Source organism: Pelophylax lessonae (genome assembly GCF_965119305.1).
Source record: "Pelophylax lessonae genome assembly, chromosome: 1".
NCBI classification, from domain to species: Eukaryota; Metazoa; Chordata; class Amphibia; order Anura; family Ranidae; genus Pelophylax; species Pelophylax lessonae.
In genome coordinates this window covers 314,663,278-314,688,091 of record NC_138768.1, presented here as the reverse complement: position 1 = coordinate 314,688,091, position 24,814 = coordinate 314,663,278, and the positions used below count along the sequence as shown (strand labels likewise).

At 45.0% G+C, this 24,814-nt stretch overlaps 1 protein-coding gene across 1 annotated transcript; it reads left to right on the top strand.

The window, feature by feature from the left end:
* Positions 1 to 23,583: 23,583 nt before the first annotated feature.
* On the top strand, positions 23,584 to 24,504 carry LOC309545179 (olfactory receptor 10A7-like; the record flags this gene model as incomplete). The annotated part of the gene is made up of 1 exon (XM_082244317.1): positions 23,584 to 24,504. The coding sequence occupies one exon, from the start codon at positions 23,584 to 23,586 to the stop codon at positions 24,502 to 24,504; it is 921 nt and encodes a 306-aa protein (XP_082100443.1).
* Between the last annotated feature and the right edge of the window lie 310 nt (positions 24,505 to 24,814).

The window sequence follows — 24,814 nt, the reverse complement described above, 5'->3', positions numbered from 1 at the left end:
CACACCACACAGCTCCACAGGTGCAGGGCGCTGCTAACACCCCGCTGACTTCCAAAAGTTCATTGGTGTGGGCTTTTTTTAACACATGTGAATCAGACTGCAGCATTGCTGTTTCCAATCTCTGTCTAAAGTGGATCAAGCATGGCCAGAACATCAGCCCCTTGGGCACCACATGCTTGACAAGACATATGACGACTTGCCATGCAGTTCATTGGCAACAGCACCTGAAAGACCCAAATCATAATAGAATGCAGACTTCTCCTAGCTCCTCATCTGGGATCTCTACCCCTACTATACATCAATTCCTCTCAAAAACCTGCACTGAGAGGGATGATGGTATAGCAATGGGTGTCACAGGTACTTGCACTGCTAGCAGTACACCCCCCTGTTGATTTGACCAGCAGGCAAATTTCGCTACCCCAGTTTCTGAACCATAAAAAAAAAAAAAAAATTGTCCCAGCCATCCACATGCTCAGCGTCTGAGTGCTAGATTGGCTAAATTGTTAGCACTACAACTGCTGCTTTTTCATCTAGTAGGCTCTGCCCCCTTTCGTAAATTTGCAGAATATGCTGTACCCCAGTGGAAGGTTACAAAAAGAAATTTATTTTCACGTAAGGCAATTCCAGCTCTGCACCATCATGTGGAAGGCAATGTTGTGGCCTCGTTGGACAGAGAGGTCCAACGAGCAGGAAGGTTCACATTACTGCTGACTCATGGTCCAGCAGGCATGGTCAGGAACGTTACATTTCCTTCCCAGGATGCAGTACAGGGTTCAGTGCTGGAGCTTGTTCCACCACCACGCCTCCAAAACATTGGTGGTGATTCTGCCACATCTGTCTGCTCCTCTATGGCCTCTTCTCCTGAATTGTCCTCTAAAGCAGCAGTGCTCCATAAGCGTTCAAGGGGCCACGCAAGCAGTTAGGCTAAAAGATGTCATGCAGTGCTTCAGTTGGCTCTGTTTAGGTCACAGGAGCCACACTGGGCCAAAGATTCTGTCAGCTCTGCAGGGGCAGGCTCAGAGATGGTTGACACCACAGCAGCTTGAGCCAGGAATGGTTGTATGTGACAATGGCACCAACCTTCTCTTCGCCCTCCAACAGGGACACTTGGTTTCTATGCTTGGCACATGTCCTGAATTTGGTGGTGCAGTGTTTCTTGAACAGATACCCGGGCTTATAAGATCTTCTGAAGCAGGCCAGAAAAGTCTATGCTCATTTCTGGTGGTCCTACAATGCTCGGCTGGCTGACATTCAATGGGAATTCAACCTGCCCACCAACCCCCTTATTTGTGACATGCCCACCAGGTGGAACTCAACATTGGCAATGCTGCAGCTGCTGCACACACAGCAGAGGGCCATCAAGGAGTACCTGTGTGAATATGGCACAAGGACAGGCTCAGGGGAGATTGGCTTCTTTTCGCCACGCTAGTGGCTGCTGATAAAGAATGCATGCACTGTCCTGTCACCATTTAAGGAGGCCACAAGGATGGTGAGCCGCGACGATGCATGCATTAGTGACACTGTCCCTCTAATCTGCCCGCTGGAGCACAGGCTTTGTGGAATCATGGACAGGGCATTTGAAGCAGAACATTGGGAGGAAGAGGAGGACTTCCTTTCTTTACAAGGCCCCCTTTATGCAGATAACATTCCTGCGGGGCCACAAAACACACAGGAGGAAGAGAAGGAGGAGGAGGATTGTGGCAGCATGGATGTAGAGGATAACATACAGCAGTCTTCAAGGGATGGTTTTCATTCCCTAGAAACCCCAGAAGTTGTACGTGGCTGGGGAGAGGTTGCTCCTGACAATGTCATCCTTAGTGACCCAGAGGATTCAGAATCTCATGCCTTCACAAACTTACGCTGCATGGGCTCCCTGATGCTGCAAAGCCTGCCAAAGGTCTGGATGATTTGTGTTATCAAGGAGAGGGATCATTACTGGTTGGCAACTCTTCTTGATCCAAGTTATAAGTGTAAAGTTGCAGAGCTTATCCTGCCTTCGCAGAGGGAGCAGAGGATCAAACATCTTGAGGACGCCTTGAAAAAAAATTTGTGTAACATCTTTCCAGACACTGGGAGGTTACCATTTCCAGGACAACGTGTTTCTGAGGCTTTGTTCCGTCAAAGGAGGAGTGGTGGAGAAGGCAGCTGGCTGACCGATGCCTTTAAACAATTCTTTAGTCCTCAGCGCCCAGGGCTGTTAGGTTTAGGCAACCATCGGCCGAGTCTGTAGCATATATTGCAGGATTATCTAGGGGCAAGAACAGACTTGGAGGCCTTTCAAACTGAGCATCCACTGGGCTATTGGGTCTTGAAGATGGACCACTGGCCAGAACTTGCTCGATAGGCAATCGAGCTACTACCCTGTCCTGCTTCCAGCGTTCTTTCCGAAAGGACATTCAGTGCTGCTGGAGGTTTGGTGACAGATAAAAAAGTGTGTCTGTCCACAGACTCCTTTGACCTGGAGACATTTATCAAAATGAATCAGTCCTGGATCAACCGCAGCTATGAAGCCCCTGATGCTGATGTAACTGATTGAATTTGCTAGGGATCTGGGATCCCTTAAAGACTGCCTATGCTGACCATCCTCTTCCTGAATCTTGATTATGCTAGCTTCCAATAATGTTTTTTGTTTATAGCACCACCAACACCCGGGACCCAATTTCTCTCCACCTGTATGACAAGTACATGTAATTTCAATTTTTGTTTCTAATTTTTAACAGCAGGGCCTGTTCCTGTGCCCAGCAAGAGTACCTGTGAGGTGTTACAGTGTTCAGGCACCACCAACACCCAAGGCCAAATTTTTCTGCACCTGTATGATAAGTACATGTAATTTCAATTTTTTGTTTCTAATTTTTAACAGCAGGGCCCGTTCCTGTACCCAGCAAGAGTAACTGTGGGGGGTTACGGTGTTAAGGCACCACCAACACCCAAGGCCAAATATTTCTGCATCTGTATAACAAGTACATGTCATTTCAATTTTTGTTTTTAATTTTTACCAGCAGGGCCAGTTCCTGTTCCCAGCAAGAGTAACTGTCAGGGGTTACAGTGTTCAGGCCCCCACCAACACCCAAGGTCCAATATTTCTGCACCTGTAGGACAAGTACATGTAATTTCAATTTTTGTTTCAAATTTTAAATGTTTTCATTTTAATCACTTTAGAAAATAAAACCTAAGCCTGCTCCTAGAAACGATTGTGCAAACACCACCTTACACATTTTGGTTGGGATTGGGAACATCTACTGGACACCTCATTCACAAGTCTCTTTTTGGAGTCTATGTTAGCAAAAGCTGTCTCTGCAGTGATATCTTTTAGTCATTTAGGTGGTAAAAAAATAAACAGATTCCTCCATACACACTATATATCTTTCCTAGCTGGGCAAAGCTGTGAAAAGTGACTGTACCTAATTGGATTTTCTGCCCCTTTGAGTCATTAACAGATGTTGGGCCACCCACTGAGTACACTTCTGTCAGTTCCTCATAAGCTGGATGAAAATGCATAAAGGGTTTTGCAATCTTAAGGCTTGCACCAAAATGTTTGCACTCCAGTTGTAATGAAACAACAAATCCCATTTGGTGTTGCATCTGGGAGTCAAACCTGTGGCTCTCACAGTCCTGCAATGTCTCATGGGCAATATAGTCCATCAACAGCTGGAGGGACAAAGATTGGTTACCCCTGAAGCATTATAGAAAAAGTCAAACTGCAATCAACAGAGTGTTTACCATTTTTTTTAAACGGATAAAGAAATATAAAAAATGACAAAATAAAATAGTATTAAACATTTTAAAATATTACTATTTACAAGAAATAAAAGAAAAAGAAAGAAAATGTAAAATATCAAGTTGTTTTGGGGAAGGGCCAACCCCATGCTCCTCTTGCAGATCAAGAATTCTGAGGTGCATCCAGACCAACAAGTTTTTAATTTTCCAAATGGTCAGCTGGTCTAGCACTGTTTTTCTTAAAGTTTTACAATTTAAAAAAAGCAAACATTTAGTGAAATAATTACCGTATTTATCGGCGTATAACATGCACTTTTTCCTCCTAAAAATGGAGGAAAAAGCAATGCTGCGTGTTATATTCCGATATTTCGATATTTAAAAAAAAGGCCAGGAAGCAGCGCCAAGAGCAGAAGGGGGCAGGCCACGCCAAGGAGAAGGAAGGACGAGCTGTCATAGGAAGTCCGCCTCCTCTGCCGAGACGTGTGATGTCTATCATATGACAACGAGCGCTCATTCTCCCTTCTCCTCGGCCCGGCCCACCCCCTTCTGCTCTTGGTGCTGCTTCCCGGCCTTTTTAAAAACTGATAGTGTCAATGGTGCTTGCGAGGCTGCATTAGTGGAGACTGCGCTGACGAGGCTGCATTGCTGGAGGCTGCATTGCTGGAGACTGCATTACTGAACACTGCTGATGAGGCTGCATTGCTGGACATTGCTGATGAGGCTGCATTGCTGGACACTGCTGATGAGGCTGCATTGCTGAACACTGCTGATGAGGCTGCATTCATGAGCACTGTTGAAATGTAATTTGATTAAAAAAAAAAAGTTCAAAGCTGTTTATTTTAAATTTAAGCTTTTTTCCTGAAATTTCTCTCCTAATATTGAGGTGCGTGTTATACGCCGGCGCGTGTTATACGCCGATAAATACGGTACATTAAAATCAACATACAGTAAGAGCATGCAAAGCCGAAGGTAAAGGCTGTTTTAAGAAAACAAGTTTATACTAGAAACTTGTCCACCTGAATTAACACATGACTAGTACTCTATTATGATCATACTTGGTAATTTGTTGGCCTAAATGACTCCTTACCAAACAAAAATCTAAAAGATACATGTAAGTAAGGCCAAACCAATGAACAACTTTGAGACATAGCTGATAATTTTGGAAAACTTTGCTAGCACTGAAGGTTTTTGCAGTGAAGTTGATAGCCCAAATGAAGGACAATGATTTTTATGGTTGTTGTGGGTAACTTAATACAATATTTATCTTAACAACATCCTAATATCTTAACAAACCTAGGTTAACAAGAGCAATAAAATATTTTAAACAATACACATGAAATACTCACCGCAGGACCTCTGACTACATATATTGTAGATAAATAGGCTTTCCCAACCTACCCCCCCCCCTTCCCCCCGTTGCTGCGGGCCTGCTTGGATGCTATGGGTCAATTAAAAAAAATGAGAAAAATTAGGTATGCTTTGTATGAAAATATTCTGTTTGGCATTGTGAAAACACCTTTGTCTAGTAAGCTAAGCACCATCTGTGTTTCATTGGGAAGGTTTTCCCTCACTTCCAGTCCCATAGCCTAAGCAGGAAGTGAAATTTCTTCACCAGGGTCACCAGAACTAGTGTCCCCATCATAAGTTTCTTTCATATTTCTGCTCTGGTAACAACCCAAAATATTTCTGTATGTGTTGGTGTGAGAACTTCATGTGTATTAGAAAGCTTGGACACAAAAAAAGTGAATCAGGTGACCATTGTGTAAAGTGGTTCCTATACATTTGTAAAGATTGCTAGAGGGCCTAACCCTTAACTACTCGTGTAAAATATTAGATCCAATTGAGAGTTCAAAAACTATTTTGATAAAGCTACAAATTTCAGAGGAGCTTACTTTCTGTGTACTCCTCTTGGCCATGCAGACTACACTTCATCATCCTCTGCCTCCTCCTCAGCCACTTCTGGATTGGATGAGATGATGACTTGATGAGGTGGGGGCTAAGCCAATTCCTTACCTTCATCCTTGGAAGAGGTTGCAGCCACAAAGTCCTCCTGCTGTGGTAGGAGGCAAAAATGTTCCTCCTTTTCCTCTGAGGAGAAGCTGGAGTCTCTTTGCTGCTGCTCTTCCTCAGAGGAAGAGGAAGGCTCCAGCAGGGAAATCCTCATCCACTCCTGCCTGACCAGTCAGCCTCTGCAGTTCCTGTGACTGGGTATAGCTAGGAAAAAGAAAAAAAAACTTCTTTAACATGTCGATTACTGGGCATGTGTGAAGTTAGAAAGCCATAGAAAAAGAGGGGTGTTAGAAGACTGAAGCAGGTACTCCAAAGAATAAAAGCATTATTTCAAACATTCACCCAAAGTTTTGGAACCAGAATTACCTACATGGCAGATGCAGAACATAGAAAATCAGGATTCCTGCACTTGATGTCACTCCAACAGTGCTGCAACTGTCTCCATTTCCAGTCAAAGAGGCCCTCAGTAATGACTAACTTAGCAAATGTGGATGTGCTTATTCATGTACCCCACATCTGCACCTATTTTCTGCCTTTCAAATATTAGGTGTGGCATGATGTTGCCTTCAGCACTGTACTTCTTGTAATGGCTGATATTGGACAAGCCACTGTTGATCAATCGTACATGATGACATACTTTAGTTGGCATCCGTGTACGCAAAGATATGTACAATAAATCAGCCACAGGACATTGAGAAATTATTCTTTGTTTAGAGCATATGTACATTACTTAGGTAATCCAAGTACGTTTAACATGTGTTCTTCATTTGGATTTATTTTATCGAGGCTTTTACATGTGTTTTAAACTTGGATTTTATGCAAGTATAAACAGTGTGCTGAGTGCGCATGCGCGGCTGCTCCGATATGGCAGCTTAGCCCGGAGCTCCGCGCCTCTTCGGTCTGTAAGGGACCCCAGCGCCGGCATCGGAGCGCACTACACACCGCACTCTGCACCGTCAGCTCCCTCCTCCTCCAGCGGCCCCCCCTTGGATGTCGGCGGGTTACCGGAAAGAGGTTTCCCGCCGCCTGCACTTCTCCTCTCCAGAGCGGGACCCGGCCAAGATGGCGACCGCACCTTTCCTCCCCTCAGAGGATCACAGCCAGAGGGAGGTAGGAGACGCTCTTTCTTTCAATATGGACACCCCCTCAGCTTCCCCAGATCCCTGGTCCTCCCCAGCGACCCCCGCATACCTCCCACAGCCCGCACTTGCCTCACCGGCCTCTACAGAATCTCTCCTCAGCAGGACCCTGGAACAAGCCCCAGGGATCCAGGGGCTGCATCCACCTGAGGCCCTGGCTTCACCACACCAGCTGGGCCCCCACTCTCTAGGACATTTCCCTGATCTCTCACTCTTAATGGCTAAGTTCTCAGAAATGCTGGCCACTGGCCTTGCTCAAAATGCCTCACAGATCACGGGCTCCATTAAAGCGGAACTCCAGAACATTGGCACCCGGATTGAAGCGATCGAGAACACCTTGGATCAAACGGTCGCACGGGCCAATCAAAATACTGCTTGCATCCAGACTATACAAGATCAGCTGGACACAGCACTCAGTAAACTGGATGATCTTGAAAACAGAAGCAGACGCCTGAATTTCAGGGTCAGGGGGATCCCTGAGATCATCACGGACATTCCTGCCACTATCAAATCCTTTATTAAAGATATTATCCCGGATATTTCTGATCATCGCTTGGAACTCGATCGGGCACACAGAGCCCTCCAACCTCCCCGCAAAGATGGCCTCCCCAGGGATGTTATCGTCAAGACGCATTTTTACGGAGTCAAGGAAGAGCTCATGAAAAAGAGTAGGGGTAGAGAGGATCTCTCCATCCAAGGGCACAAGATTCAACTCTTTGCGGACCTCTCCCCCCTCACTATTCAGCGCCGCAGAGCTTTGAAGCCGCTTACGCAGGCGCTTGCTACTAGAACACTGAAGTATTGGTGGTCCTTCCCCTTCAGGTTGAATTTCCAATTTCAGAATAAGACTCATGGCTTCTCCAACTTCCAGGAGGGTGAAGGCCTGCTCCTACGACTGGGTATTATCACAAGAGACCCTTCTCCTGTACCGTCCACCTCCAGGAGGGAATCTTCCAAGCGTCCCCCACCGATCAGCCCTTTGTCCTCAGTATGGAACCAGCAACAGACGAAGCGCCACCGTGATGTCCAGCCTCCCTGATGTCCTCGCTGGTCTTCAGGAATCTTCTTTCATCGGTCGTCGAAGTTCATCCTTCTTCGCCTGAACGGGGTCCCTGCTGATCCCTACCTCCCGATACAAATTTTTTTACTTTTTTTCTTTTTTCCCTTTCTTTTTGGCCCCCTTTTCGGGTCTGTTTTTGGATTGTTAATTTGTCTCTTTTCCAGCAAACATTCCCTTTCATACTTTGTGCCCTAATTGACCATACTTTTTTTTTTTTTTTTTTTTTAGCCGGGACTATTGTTCATTATTGACTGCTTACTTATTTGCCGTACGATCCCTAGCTTCCTTCCTCCTCCAAGTACCCCTCCACTTACCTGTTTCCCACTACTCTCCACTCATTTTTTCTCACTCCCCGCTCCCCCTCTCCTTGCACTCTTCCCCTTCATGTGGTACCTTTCCCTTCCCTCCTCCCTTGTCCTCACCTCCCCAAGATGCCTTTTGGGCATTTGCTCTCGCTATATCCATAGGGGTGATTTTAGTGCTTGTTTACTTTTTGCTGTTTATATTTACAGGTATGCCGGCCTGGGGCCCTATGGCCGGAGAGGCCTTAGTGTGCCTCCTCCTGTTGGACGTAAGATGACTTCATCTTGCCTCCTTCAGGAATGCACCCTGACCGGTTCAGGACGCATTTGTTCATGCGATGGGGAACGGTGGGTTCCGCCCACGGTCTCCTCATCATTCTGCAAGACCACGCTCTTGCAGCCTTCTTTTTTCTCTGCTGTTCTCTTTTCCCTCTTCTTCTTCTCTTTTTCCTGTCTTGTTTTTCTCCCCTCCCAGTTCCTGCGGTTCAACCGATTCACTAGGAGAGGAGGAAGGAAGAGGAGCTGCGGGGACACGTGCGGGTGCACCGTGCAGGGACCAGCAACTGAGCGGAGGTGGAGGACGGGAGCCGAGGCAGAGAGCGGCGGCGGCGGAGGTCAGAACCCGCCTTCCTTAGTGCCTGGAAGAAGAGGAGGAGGAGGACCGTCCGTGCCCAGTGAGGAGGAGGAGACATCCGTCCCAGTGTGTGTGTGTGTGTGTGTGTGGCAGCAGCTGTGAGTAGAGCAGCAGCTGCAAACAGGGGGAAAGCTGTGTGACTGTACTCTGTAAGAAATCAATAGCTGTTTGTCTGTACTGCGACTGACTGCTGTGTGACTGTCTCTGCAACTGAGTACCTGGTAAGTATCCTTGCGACTGGTAAGTATCCTTGCGACTGGTAAGTATCCTTGCGACTGGTGAGTATCTTGCGACTGGTGAGTATCTTTGCGACTGGTGAGTGTCCTTGCAACTGGTGAGTATCTTTGCGACTGGTGAGTGTCCTTGCGACTGGTGAGTATCCTTGCGACTGGTGAGTATCTTGCGACTGGTGAGTGTCCTTGCGACTGGTGAGTATCCTTGCGACTGGTGAGTATCCTTGCGACTGGTGAGTGTCCTTGCGACTGGTGAGTGTCCTTGCGACTGGTGAGTATCTTTGCGACTGGTGAGTATCTTGCGACTGGTGAGTGCCTTGCGACTGGTGAGTATCCTTGCGACTGGTGAGTATCCTTGCGACTGGTGAGTATCCTTGCGACTGGTGAGTATCTTTGCGACTGGTGAGTATCTTGCGACTGGTGAGTATCTTGCGACTGGTGAGTATCTTGCGACTGGTGAGTATCTTGCGACTGGTGAGTATCCTTGCGACTGGTGAGTATCCTTGCAACTGGTGAATATCCTTGCACTGGTGAGTATCCTTGCGACTGGTGAAGTAACTTGCGACTGGTGAGTATCTTGCGACTGGTGAGTGTCCTTGCGACTGGTGAGTGTCCTTGCGACTGGTGAGTGTCCTCGCGACTGGTGAGTATCCTTGCGACTGGTGAGTATCCTTGCGACTTATCCTTGCGACTGGTGAGTATCCCTGCGACTGGTGAGTATCTTTGCGACTGGTGAGTATCATTGCGACTGGTGAGTAGCTTTGCGACTGGAAGTATCTTTGCGACTGGTGAGTGTCCTTGCGACTGGTGAGTATCTTTGCGACTGGTGAGTATCCTTGCGACTGGTGAGTATCCTTGCGACTGGTGAGTATCCTTGCGACTGGTGAGTATCTTTGCGACTGGTGAGTATCCTTGCGACTGGTGAGTATCCTTGCGACTGGTGAGTATCCTTGCGACTGGTGAGTATCCTTGCGACTGGTGAGTATCCTTGCGACTGGTGAGTACCCTTGCGACTGGTGAAGTAGCTTGCGACTGGTGAAGTATCTTTGCGACTGGTGAGTATCTTTGCGACTGGTGAGTATCTTTGCGACTGGTGAGTATCTTTGCGACTGGTGAGTATCCTTGCGACTGGTGAGTATCTTGCGACTGGTGAGTATCTTGCGACTGGTGAGGATCCTTGCGACTGGTGAGTATCTAGTGACTGGTGAGGGTATTAGCGACTGGTGGGTACCCCAGGTTTTGTACCAGGGAAGTTAGAGGTAGTGTAGGTAAGGAAGAGCAGGTTGTTAATATTATCCCCATAGAGTAGTGGGTAATAATGTCCGACAGGATTGGGGATGCCACTCAGTGCACTTCTTGCGGCATGTATGCGTTCCTTGATGAAACAATCGAGGACGAATACTGCTGTGCAAGATGTGAGCGACTTGTTGCTCTGGAAGCCCACATCGTGGATCTAGAGAACACAGTGACAAGACTGCGTGGCATCTACAACCTGAAAAGGAGCTTGGACATTACCCAGCAGGCGCTGGCAGGGGTCAGCATAGAGGAGGGAGGAATAGAGGAGACGCAAGCAGCAGAGGTACGCAGCTGGGTGACTGTTAGGAATGTTAGGGGGAGGAGAGTCAGGGAGGCCAGTCCTGAGTTGGTAGACCCTAACATGTTTGCTGAGTTGCAGGTTGAGGGGGATATCAACTCAGGGGTGGCAGAGCTGGAGCATGCGCCCTCCCCCAGCTGCCAGGGGAGGGACGGCTCCAGGAAGAAGGGGGGCCGTAACGCAGGAAAGGTTAGACAGGTTGTGGTAGTTGGGGACTCAATTATCAAGAGGACAGAGAGGGAAATCTGTAAAAAAGATCTCGTGAACCGAACAGTTTGTTGTTTACCGGGCGCCCGAGTTCGGCACATCGCAGATCTGGCAGACAGATTGTTGGGCGGGGCTGGGGATGACCCAGCGGTCATGGTGCATGTGGGCACTAATGACAAAGTTAAAGGTAGGTGGAGGATCCTTAAGAATGATTTCAGGGACTTAGGTAATAGATTGAGGAAAAGGACCTCCAAGGTGGTTTTCTCTGAAATACTGCCGGTACCTCGAGCCACACAGGAGAGGCAGAAGGAGCTTAGGGAAGTTAACAAGTGGCTGAGGAATTGGTGTAGGAAGGAGGGGTTTGGGTTCCTGGAGAACTGGGCTGACTTCTCAGTCGGCTACCGGCTCTTTAGTAAGGATGGGCTGCACCTTAATGGGGACGGTACAGCTCTTTTGGGGAGAAAGATGGCCACCGAGTTGGAGGGGCTTTTAAACTAGGAGACGGGGGGGAGGGCTCAGAAGTAGAATCAGTCAGGAGGGAGCAGAGGACTGAAGGCAGTTGTAGGGTCAACAGCGACAGTAGGTCAACAACATCAATTGGCGGGTCTGTGCGGGAGAACAGCAGACCAAACAGAAATAAACAAAACCGCCAATCACGTTTAACTTCCGTAAAACTAAGAGGGGTATATGCTAATGCCAGGAGCCTAGCTAATAAGATGGATGAGTTGGAAATGTTAGTACATGAGGAAGACATAGACCTTGTGGGAATAGCGGAGACTTGGTTCGACCCCTCACATGACTGGCTGGCCAATATCCAAGGGTATTCGGTGTACCGGAAGGACAGGGTTGGTAAAAGAGGGGGAGGGGTATGTCTCTATGTCAAGAACAATATAAAGGTGCTAGAAAGGAGTGACATTACGGATGGGATGAGCATGGATTTAGAATCTGTGTGGGTTGAACTCGATAGGGAAGAAGATAAGGGAAAAGTAGTTGTGGGGGTTTGCTATAGGCCACCTAACCAAGGGGAGGAGGTAGAGCTGGAATTTTTAGCACTAATAGGTAAAGCGGCAAAACTAGGATCAGTCATCATATTGGGGGACTTCAATTATCCCGACATTGACTGGGAAGAGGGGACTGCACACTCGCATAAGGCCCGGCTATTCACGGAAACCTTACAGGATAACTACATGTCGCAGTTGGTGGATTCCCCTACTAGAGAGAATGCTATCCTGGATCTATTGATCACTAATGACCCAGACATAATCTCGGAGGTAGGAGTCCAGGACAACCTGGGCTCTAGCGATCACAGGATGATCACATTTAGTATAAATAACAATATAAAAAGGCAAGTGGGGAACATAAGAACCCTAAACTTCAGAAGGGCAGACTTTCCAAAATTGTACTCATTGATGGAAAGGGTAAACTGGGACCAAACCCTGGGATCACTGACCACAGAGGAAAAATGGGAATGCTTTAGAACAATATTAAGCAAAGGCATCTTGCAGTGCATTCCTATGGGGAATAAATTTAGAAGAGACAAAGCCAAACCTGGCTGGCTAAACCGTAGCGTTAAAAAACTTATTAGGGGAAAAAAATTGGCCTTCAAGAAATATAAATCAGAGGGCACAGTATCGGCCTTCCAGCAATACAAGGAGGAAAATAAGAAGTGTAAACACGAAATCAAGATGGCTAAAATCAACTTTGAGAGACAAATAGCGGAGGATAGTAAAAAAAACCCAAAGAAATTCTTTAAATATATCAACAGCAAAAAAACTAGGGCAGTGCATATTGCACACATAATTAACGATGATGGGAGGATGGTTACAGAGGACACTGAAAAAGCAACCGTGCTGAATTCTTTTTTCTCGTCAGTTTTTACGCAGGAAAAGGAAGGGTACACTGACCATGACTGTATGGTTAGTAGTAATACACAGGACTTGCCACTATGGCTAACAGAGGGGGAAATCAGGGAAAGACTGGATAAACTTAACACAAACAAATCACCAGGCCCGGATGGCGTACATCCGAGAGTGCTCAAGGAACTCAGTATGGTTATATCTAGACCACTGTTCCTGATCTTTGCTGACAGTATTAGGACAGGAGATGTACCAGGGGATTGGAGGAAGGCTAACGTGATTCCGATATTCAAAAAGGGCCAGAGACATATCCCGGGAAATTATAGGCCTGTCAGTCTGACATCAATAATATGTAAACTTTTGGAGGGGATGATAAGGGACTATATCGTAGAGTATGCTAAAGACAACAACATCATCAGTAGTAACCAGCACGGGTTTACAAATGGGCGTTCTTGTCAAACCAATCTCTTAGCATTCTACGAGGAAGTGAGCTGTGAGCTAGATAGGGGGAGACCAGTGGATGTGGTGTACTTGGATTTCGCTAAGGCGTTTGATACAGTTCCCCACAAGCGCTTAATTTATAAAATAAGGTCTGCAGGTATCGACAGCAGGGTTTGCTCTTGGATACGGAATTGGCTAAAAGGCCGTGTCCAAAGGGTAGTAATAAACAGCGCATACTCAGACTGGTCTGAGGTAGTAAGCGGGGTGCCCCAGGGCTCAGTCCTGGGACCAACCTTGTTCAATTTATTCATAAACAGCATTGAGGAAGGGATCAGTAGTTCGTTATCAGTTTTTGCAGATGACACAAAATTGGCCAGGGCAATAACTGCACAGCATGAAGCAGATATCCTACAGAATGACCTGGACAAAATTACGGAGTGGGCAACGACATGGCAAATGAGGTTTAATGTGGAGAAGTGTAAGGTTTTGCACTTGGGGACCAAAAACATAAAAACACAATACACGTTAGGAGGGGAACCCTTGGGGGAATCAAAAATGGAGAAAGATTTGGGAGTCTTAGTTGATGATAGATTAGGCAACAGCATGCAATGCCAAGCGGCAGCTTCCAAAGCCAACAGAATATTAGCATGCATAAAGAAAGGGATGTATTCCAGAGATAAGACTATAATCCTTCCACTTTATAAAACTCTGGTCCGACCGCATCTGGAGTATTCTGTCCAGTTCTGGTCGCCAGTCCTCAGGAGGGATGTGTTGGAGCTGGAGAAAGTCCAGAGAAGGGCAACTAAACTGATTAGGGGGTTGGAGGACCTTACCTATGAAGAGCGGCTGCAATCGCTCGATTTATTTTCCCTGGAGAAAAGACGTCTGAGAGGGGACATGATAGCAATTTATAAATATCTTAATGGGGATCTCAGCTTAGAAGAAAAGCTGTTCATTCGAAGGAATTGCATGAGGACTCGAGGACATACAATGCGATTAGAGGAGAAGCGTTTTAACCTCAGGCAACGTGGGGGGTTCTTTACTGTTAGGGCTACAAGATTGTGGAATTGTCTACCACAAGAGGTGGTTTCTGCGGGTAGTATGGTGACTTTCAAAAGACTCTTAGACTTACATCTCAAGGATCAGGAGATTGAGGGCTATGTTAGATGATTACAGTCACACACACCTACACAGGTTGAACTGGATGGACTATTGTCTTTATTCAACCTCGCCTACTATGTAACTATGTAACTATGTAACTACTGTTCTCATCGCGCCTGCTGAAGCTGTGATTCGACTCCTACGGGGAAACTCTCGGGGACCTTGCCGGGCCGCCTCCACCAGCGTATCTCCCACCCGTGCACCATGCAGCCTAACGTGAGTACGGTCTCCTCTCTACAGGTGGCATCACACAACACACAGGGCTTAAATTCACCTATTAAACGCAGAAAGGTGTTTCAGCATTATCATTCCCAAGGCATGGGGGTTCTCCTGCTTCAGGAGACTCACTTTCCAGACACATATCAACCGACATATGTCCACCATAAATACCCCTTGTTTTTTCTTGCCAATGCTCCCTCCAAACAGAAAGGGGTGGCTATATTCTTTGCAAAATCTCTTCCCTTCATGCACCTTCACACCGTTCGGGACCCACAAGGTCGCTACATTCTCGTCAAAGGCCACATCCACAATGTTTTGTACACGTTTGTCTCCTACTATGCCCCTAACAAGGGGCAAGCGAAATTCCTTTCTGAGATGCTTCTCCTTCTCTCTCCCCATTTCGAGGGACGCGTTGTCATTGGGGGGGGACTCTAACCTAGCACTCGACTGCTCCTTAGATAAATCTGCATCCTCTAGTGGCAAACTTCGCGGACCCTCTAAACAAAGCCTTCGAGTGGCCAGATCGCTTCACGCCCTGGGCCTTATAGATATATGGCGCGAATTGAACCCTTCTTCCCGAGATTATACCCATTTTTCTGCCCCCCACAATACGCTGGCACGCATTGACCATATCTTCATCCCCACAACAGACATCCCATCTGCCCGGAAGTCTAAAATCAGGGATGTCCCATGGTCGGACCATTCTATGGTCACCCTGCAGCTCTCATGCTCCCTTCACCACGGGGGCCCCTCCCCGTGGAGAATTAACGAATCTATTCTAAGTGACCCCACTAGATGCTCCATGATAGAATCTACACTTCGCGACTACTTTGCTCTTAACGATCTCCCTGACACTACCCCTTCCTCCCTCTGGGGAGCCCATAAGGCAGTACTGCGGGGCTACTTAATTCAGCTAGTGGCGAAAATCAAAAGGGAGAGGCAGATTGATATCACTCGTTTAGAGACGGAGTATACTCGCCTCCGTAAAGCTCACAAGCGCTCTCCTACTTCTACTTCCCTGGCAGAATTACATGCCACTAAATTATCGCTTAACCTGGCCCTTACCTCCAGAGCGGAAAAAAGTCTCCGTTGGCAGGAAGCTCGCTCTTACGCATTTAGGGATAAACTGGGGGCAAAACTGGCTTCAAAACTCTCCCCTAAGTTTAGGGCGATTTCCCTGCCCAAAATAAAATCTCCCGCTGGTGTCCTTTCTAGTAATCCTAATACTATCATGGATGCCTTCCATTCCTTCTATTCGCGGCTTTATGCTGCTCCTTCCCCCCATAAGGGGGACAACCCTGATTCTTTTCTAGACAATGTGCCACTCCCCTGTCTCACGTCTTCACATAGATCCATCTTGGAATCCCCTATTGAGGAACAGGAGGTGCTGGATGTTATCAAGGCTCTCCGCCCCAACTCCACCCCGGGCCCCGACGGCTTCTCCAACACTTATTATAAGACATTTGCGTTGGTCCTATCTCCTTATCTGGTCAGGTTTTTCAATGCCCTCAGGGGCGGCGCCCGCCTAGAAGAAGCCTCTAACAAAGCCTACATTTCAGTGATCCCCAAACCAGGAAAAGATCCTTCAGAAGTGGGCAATTACAGACCAATTTCTCTCATTAATAATGATCTTAAGATTATGACAAAAATTTTTGCCAACCGCTTATCCAGCTTTATTGCCCAGTACATTCATAAGGATCAAGTGGGATTCATCCCGGGTAGACAGGGACCTGACCAGATACGGAGGGTGGTAGATGCTATCTCTTTGCTGAACTCTGGGTGGGACGGAGGTCCTTCTCAGTCTGGGTTTCTACTTTCCTTGGATTTGCAAAAGGCCTTCGACTCCCTATCGTGGCCATTTCTTTTGCGCACTCTCGAAAAATGGGGTTTCGGCCCCACTTTTCTCACTACGCTCCAAGCCCTATACTCCCACCCGGTGGCTCAAATCCGGATGCAGGGGTACTACTCTGCCGACATTCCAATCCGCAGAGGAACGAGACAGGGGTGTCCTCTCTCCCCACTCCTTTTCGCCATAGCCTTGGAATCCCTAGCTACGGCTATCCGTCTTCACCCTGATATTCACGGCCTACAATGCGGGTCGGAGACCCACAAATGCGCACTGTTCGCGGACGACGTAATGCTTTTCATAACCTCACCGCTGATATCCCTTCCCAATATAATTTCTCTCCTGGACACCTTCGGGGCGGCATCGGGTTTGCGGGTCAATATGACTAAATCTCTAGCACTTAATGTCACCCTCCCTGAGCCATTGGTGGAACGCCTTAAAGACCATTTTCCCTTTTCTTGGCACTCGGATGCCATTCCATACCTAGGTGTCTCATTGACTCCCACAATAGACGGACTCTATTCAGCTAATTACCCACCCTTGATACAAAAATTGAAACAGGATCTCTCTGATTGGTCCCGTTGTCACATTTCCTGGTTAGGCAGGTTTAATGCGATTAAGATGACTCTCCTGCCACGTATTCTCTATCTGTTCCGATCGCTTCCAATCCCGGTGCTGAAGTCCCACATCCTGAAATTGCAAGGGCATATTTTCAAGTTTATCTGGGGAAGAAAGGGGCATAGGATCAATAGACACACACTCCTGCGCTCCAGGAAACAGGGGGGCTTGGGAGTTCCAGACCTCTGGAAATATTATCAAGCAGTGCAACTGGCCCAATTTTCCATCATCTATTCCAGGGGGGCGAAGCCTGGTTGGTACTATATGGAACGTCAAGCGGTCCCCCGACACACAATTGATTACCTGCTCTGGAGACCTGCTCATTCCCGCCCTCCAGTGATGGCCCCCTCCCTTTCGCATTCTTTTTCCATTTGTGATAAAATACACAAATCATTCAAAGTCACTTCCCCCTGGGCTCCTCTCACTCATATTTTCCATAACCCGGCCTTTCCTCCTGGTGAGAACATAGCAGCATTTAAATGGTGGACTGACAAAGGCCTGTACAGAATTGGTCACTTTTTAGATAGCTCGGGTCCCATCACTTTCTCTCATTGTACCACGAAGTTGAAGATGCCACCTGTCGAGAGATTCCGGCTGACCCAAATCTCACACTTTCTCCACTCACTTAGGTCCAAATTTACTGAACCCCTGCGGGTAACGCCCTATGAACGGTGGTGTGCCAAAATTGTTGAAGTCAAAGGGGGAATCTCCCTCATCTACGCTCTTCTAAATGACGCAAGTACCAAACCTACCTACATGCTCAAATGGGAGCAGGACCTCAAACTAGATTGGGACCTCTCTGAGTGGCACGCAAACGTTGGACGTTCTTTCCGGGGTATTCACAACATCGGTCTCATGGAAGCTAACCTTAAGGTTCTCATGAGATGGTACATGGTACCCGCTAGATTGGCCACCATTTTTCCCTCCACGCTTCCAACCTGCTTTCGTGATTGTGGCCTGACTGGCACTATTCTCCACATCTTCTGGGAATGCCCTAAACTTAGGACGTTTTGGCGGCGGGTTTATCATATAGTCCGACGGATTACTGGTCTCACAGTACATCCGTCCCCGGCTCAGGCCCTGTTGAGCCAACGCATTCCTAATGTCCCTAAACACACACAGATCCTCATCTTCTACATCTTCCTCGGTGCCAAGATGACGATAGCCAGGCAGTGGAAACTGCCCTCAGTTTCACTTCAATTGGCTAAGCATAAAATCTCATGGATAATGGCACAGGAGAAGATGTTTAGTATTCTGGACAATTCCAGAGAGAGATTTGAAAAGATCTGGGACCCCTGGGCAGTTCACGTTAATGTGACTATTTAATGATTCTCAGACACTGGTCTGAGGCTGGACCTTTCTTACTTTTCCACCAAATTTTTTTTTTTTTTATTATCGTTCTCTGTTTCCGCAGCGTCTTCAGGAGTTGGATCGCGGGAACCTCCTTCCCTTCTTGGACTCCCTTTGCTTTCTCTCCCTTCTCTCTTCCTAACCTGTCTGCTTCTTTTCCCCTTTCTCTTCCTTCTCCCTTTTCACTTTTTGTTGTATTGTATGTTCTACGGTACTCATAACAATCTGTGGACGATCTCACCAGTGAGGGCCTCTAGGACAAGGTCCGGAGTCCCTTTTTCTGGTTCAGTTGGGTTAGGCTTGAGATATTTTCGAATCCTGTAGTTCAGGTACATTTCTAGATTCACCTAGGGCTGGTTGATATACGACCCTCCTGTAGTGCACCTTTGTTGTGTTGATTATTTGGGTTACTATACGATTACGTAGTTGATTGGTGGAGCACCGCCTCCGAGACACAGAGTGCTCCCTTTTGGGGTGTCTCGGGAGTGGTGACCTACTGTTTCAGGGGCAACCCCCCGCACTTACTAGATGGTGACCTTCTGCTGAGCTATATTTGTAGCAAGGTTTGCCTTTTTTTTTTTTCTCATGGTTTATCTCTTGGTGTGATAACTGCATTGTTTGCCAGAGGCCCGCTTGACTATGATGTAATATGTTCTTCTACAATTTCTTGTTACGAGATCGTCTTCATTTATGTATCATTTCAACTGTTAATTGAATTTGTTATTCTCTAATAAAAATCATTGAAAGTAAACAGTGTGCTGAAAAAAACATCTAAAGTCTTAGTCTATAGGGTTCACTATTGAGTTAGCCCACCCTTTGCAGCTAGAACAGCTTCAGCTCTTCTGGGAAGGCTGTCCACAAGGTTTAGAAGTATGTCTATGGGAAGGTTTGTCCATTGTTACAGAAGCGCATTTGTGAGGTCAGGCACTGATGTTCCCAGCACCAGTGAGATGCATCTACATCGGGTACAGTGCCTGGCACATGGCAGAGGCCTAGCCAACATGTCATGGCACCGGATAACATGATGTTTGTCACGTGAGGGACTTGCATTCCTGCATTTTTCATTCCCTTATGGCGACCAGGGACGGTGGGGTTTATTTCTGCCCCGCCCTCCCCCTGTGTGTTTACCCGTCATTGGGAGGGATCCTGGGATCAGCCTGCAGTGCTATAAATAGGAGGGCTCAGACACCAGTCTATGCAATGCCTCTCAGGTGGATGGACACACGTTATTTTTGGTCAGCATTATTTTGCTATTGGTAGGTACAAAATCTCTCCCTCTATTTGTCACACATACTTACTTTTTAGACCTGATTTAACCTTGCACTACTGGGGTATTCCCATGCACTGGAGTCACTGCCTCACCAAGTTGCATTTATACTTTATATCCAATACACTAACTTTCACATGTGGATTCTTTTAATTCTGCCCTGCAGGTCACTTTCACCACTCCTAATTATACCATGTGGTTGCTTTTGGCTATTCAATCATTATTTTACTTTTTTTTTTTCTTACTGATTTTTTACCTTTCCATTATTTTTCATTTTATTTAATTTTAGGGGGTGCACATCACCACCTATTTAGACTCCTTTTTTTTTCTAGCCACCATCCTGGAAGGTATGTTGGATGGTTCTATTTGCCCATTTTCCATCTGTCCTGTTTTGCTCTGCCAGCCCATTTTGGAACCTTTTCCCACAGCTCCCAGGTCAGACGTCTCCGGTGGCTGCTGGTGCGATTTTGGCATGCAGCATCCTGCATTTTTGTGAGCATGGATCCCTTAGTCTGATTCACACATTCCAATCTACCTGATACATTTCCACGTTCATTACTATGTTATATTTTTTTAATCATTTTACTTTATAGATTATGTCTATGCATGAACCCCTGAAGAGTGAAACTGAACTCACGAAACGCGTCGGTTAACCACAAATGCCATGACACATTTACTATGTACTATTTGATTACTGTATGTACCAATGTAATGGATTTGTATACTTCGGCCAACTGTTTGGCATTATGACACCTTTTCCCAGTTGTATTGCTGGCATATACTAAAAAAACTTGTACTATGTTTGTTTTTATTACTGGTTGTGTGGCACTTCATCTACAGTCTCAATGAGCAAATGTATGTACAATAGGGACGAGGCGCTTCGCAGGGTACTATAAACAATATTTTGTTTCTCAGGCACTGTTGTTGGACAAGAAGGCCTGGCCCGTAGTTTCTTTAATTCATCCCAAAGGTGTTCTATCGGGTTGAGGTCAGGACTCTGTGGAGGCCAGTCAAGTTCCTCCACCCCAAACTCGCTAATCCATGTCTTTATGGACCTTGCTTGTGCACTGGTGCGCAGTCATGTTGGAACAGGAAGGGGCTATCTCAAAACTGTTCCCACAAAGTTAGGAGCATGACATTGTCCAAAATGTCTTGGTATGTTGAAGCCTTAAGAGATACCTTCACTGGAACTAAGGGGCAAAGCTGAACCACCAAAAAACAACCCCAAACCATAATCCCCTTCTACAAAATTATTTGAACCAATGCACAAAGCAAGTTCCATAAAAACAAAGGCTGGGCCAATACCATATTGAACCCAACAGACTAAGACTGGGATGCCATTAAAGTTCAACTAGTAAACATGTAAGTGCACAATATAAATTGTGTGTATTTTAATAAAAAAGCAGTGTTACACTATGATTGGATTTTCCATGTATTCATTTTCTGGAGCCATGGAGAGTGCTGGAGGTTGGCTTTTATGGTGACATCTTAAATGGAAGGAGGCATAGGAAGGATCCTGGTGAAACTGGAGTATATGTCTCAAAGAGCTTATGACCTTCTTATTACAATAATGGGTCATATGTAATTCAATGAGTGTGGCTCACAAAGAGGTTGTGTGGAGTGGCACTTGGGATTCACAATCACTGGACTTTGCGCAGACTTGCACAGGGACATTTTTATGTCCTTGTATACAGACTGTGGCACAGCACATGGGCACTTTACTAAGAGCACGTTAAATCACTTACTTTGATCATATGGTTTATATGCTTTTATGAGTTGTAACACAATTAACAGACACAAAGAGAAGTATTTTATTAATTTATTAATGTATCCATGTATATTCACAGCAGGATGTTTATGATGCACAATATAGTATAAAAACAGATTGTTAGATAGGAGGTATATTTATTTATTCATTTATTTATAATCTTGAGGGCTGCATCTTTGTGAACTGATATATTGCCATTACAAAAATATGTTTACCTTGCTAAAAGAAAAAACTCTCTAGAGGTGTTTCAAAAAATTCAGTGTCCTGTGGACCCAATGGAAATAAGCATAAAAGGACTCACAGTAAACCTCCCAGAGACAGTACTCCTGAGGGATTCTCAAGGGAAGAGCTACATTTTAAAACACGATAATCCAGCCAGAAACCCTTGTTTTTTTTTACTTCAAGCCATTTGGAAGGATTATATCTAGATAGTGGTGCTGTAAGTGATGGGTTTCTTGTTTTAGAAAGGTAGTTAATAAAGTACCAAACATTTGGTTATGTAAACTTGGACATTATAGTAAATATAAAAATATGTACTAGCTTTACAAAATCAAAACGGAAAAAAAAAAAATGTTAACATAAATGCTAGCCATGCAAAGTTTAAATTTTTCTTTAGGATACTGCAGGAAACAAGTGTGTAGTGCAAACGTAAGCACCTTGTAGTCAAAATTTGTCTTTCACTGACACACCTGACATCTGAGATACAATATTCTTATGTAATCTCTACCACCTGCCAAAGTCTCTATCCATTCTTGAGTTTATAAGAAAAGGTATTCAAGGACATGAGAAAAGCAAACCAGACGAAATCAAAACCAACATCAATTTTAACTACTATATTTGTCCCTAATTTGGAGATTTCACCTCACTTTCTTTCCAAGATACATGTTGTGTACCAGGTGTGACAAGCTTTCCCACTTTACTCAAAATGTAAAAAAAATGGACTGCAATCAGGTTTTAATTTTTCATCTAGCAGCTAGGATTATCTGTTAATAAATTAAAAGAAAAAACAAAAAAGGAAAATCCTCAAACATGATTGGTGCATTAAAACAGAATGGTGTAGATTTACTAAAGTAAATGCAGGAAAGATCATGTATCAATCCTGTGTAAACATGTAAAGCATACGCTAATTAAATATAAAGTATCTAATGCCAGATATTTTTTTACATTTTGGATAGATTGATGTGAGGTTAGAACATCTTTCATGTATGTATTGCTTTCTATTTTAACATAAATTGTTTAGTTTAGTTTAAAGTTTAGACTTTGCTTTGTTGCTGATTAGGTAAGTGTGTTGGAAACCAGTTGTGTTCTACTGTTCCGAGAACTGCCCTGCTCTGGTGCATTCTACTTATGCTAAATTGATCTAAGTGGTTGCCATTTTTGCTTAGCATATTTTTATTGCTGCCTGTCCCCCCACTGGGGAGATTAATTCTCTCAACTTATCCTGTTGACAACGATCACTGAAATTTAGAGAAAACCTAAAAAAATTTGAGTTGTCACCAAAACAGGATTAGAGAAGAATCCTGTCTAAAGCCAGCGATGAATGGTGCAATTATCTTTCCTGCAACCACGGAGCTATTGTTTTCTGCTGTCGAGAGAACACAGTGATTATTTCAAGAAGCTGCCAATAATTTCATGAAGAATTTGACATGCTGGTTGTACCCAAGTTGATTGATTGATCAGCTTGGGTACAATCAGCCTGCCCATACATGTTTCGAATCATCTATGGCTGGCTTTAGAAAACATATTTCTTACTTCAGAAAGATTTAAGCTTACTTCCTATTCTGTCTATAAGTCAAGCTGGGAAGTGATATTTCTGCAGTAACCTGAAATAACCTGACAAGAGCCTTAACCTCTTCCCACTCTATTCAAATGAAAAAAGTTTAGGTTATATGTGTGTGCACAATGAGCAACCCTATTTGGATTTTTGGATGTTAAGCACCCATGGCAAGCCAGAACAGTACCATATGCATTGGATATTAGTGTGCGGTCAGGGAGTTATTAAAAGCTCAAACGTCCAATTGTGTATATGGTCCATTATCCACATGCACTATGGCAGTTTATGCTTATTGTATTTAATTTGCAAAGCATTCTGAAGCTGATTTATGTGTATATTATGCAGTTTTCGGAAGAAGTATCTATGGCTAGAAAAAATGAAACCCAAATGACTGAATTTGTCTTAATGGGGCTCTCTTCTGAATATCAACCAATTCTTTTTGGTGTATTTTTACTTATTTACATTTTCACTTTGACTGGAAATTTGATTATTATTTTGATTGTGACTCTAGTTTCACAGCTACACACTCCAATGTATCTATTTCTCAGAAGCTTGTCTGCCACTGAGATGCTCTACACCACTGTAACAATGCCTCGGATGCTGAGAGACTTCTTGCACCAAGATAGAACTATTTCCATTCTAGGTTGTGCAGCCCAGTTCTACTTCTTTTGTTTCTTGGGAGCAGCAGAATGCTTTATACTTGCATTCATGGCTTATGATCGGTATTTGGCCATTTGTCACCCTCTTCATTATATGACTATGATGACAAAGTCAAAGTGTCTATGCATTTCAGTAGGATCATGGGTGACTGGTTTATTCTTACCCCTGGGTAATATTATCCTGGTGTTTGGCTTAAATTTCTGTAATTCAAACATCATTGATCATTTCTTTTGTGATATTCTACAAGTAGTTCACTGGGTTTGTTCTGACACTCCTCTTACTATCCTATTTGTAATAAAACTATATATTTTAATCTATACTTTTTTAGTCATACCCTTACCATTTTTACTCATTCTTATATCCTATGTCCGTATCCTTATTAATGTGTTTCGAATGCATTCTTCAGCTGGACGTAAAAAGGCTTTTTCAACATGTGGCTCCCATCTCACATCTGTATGCCTGTTCTTTGGTTCAGCCACCATAACCTACCTTAGAACAAAAGCTATTGATACTTATGGTGGACCCAAAGTGTGGTCACTTCTTTTTCTTGTGTTTGTTCCAATGCTTAACCCACTTATTTACACTCTTCGGAACAATGAAGTGAAAAAAGCCTTTCAAAAGCTTGTAGACAAAGCTTCTTATGGTTAATTTACAGAGAAAACTCTTTGTATATACAGTTGAGAGTTTAATTCCACTTACTGATATTTTCTTATTTTTATATTTTTCATAAATAAATAATGTAAAAAGTTTTTTGTTTTGAATATTTGTCATATAATTTAATTTTTACAAGAGATTTTAGGTAAAAAAGGACATTGACAAGCATATGTAGGTACATTTGCAAGCAGCTCAAATACATTCAAGACAAGTCACTGCCAAATTATATTTATTGTTACTGCAGGCCTGTCCTGTGTCCTGTTCAAACACCCCTGGATGTTGAGACAGTGTCTAAAGTGGTGAA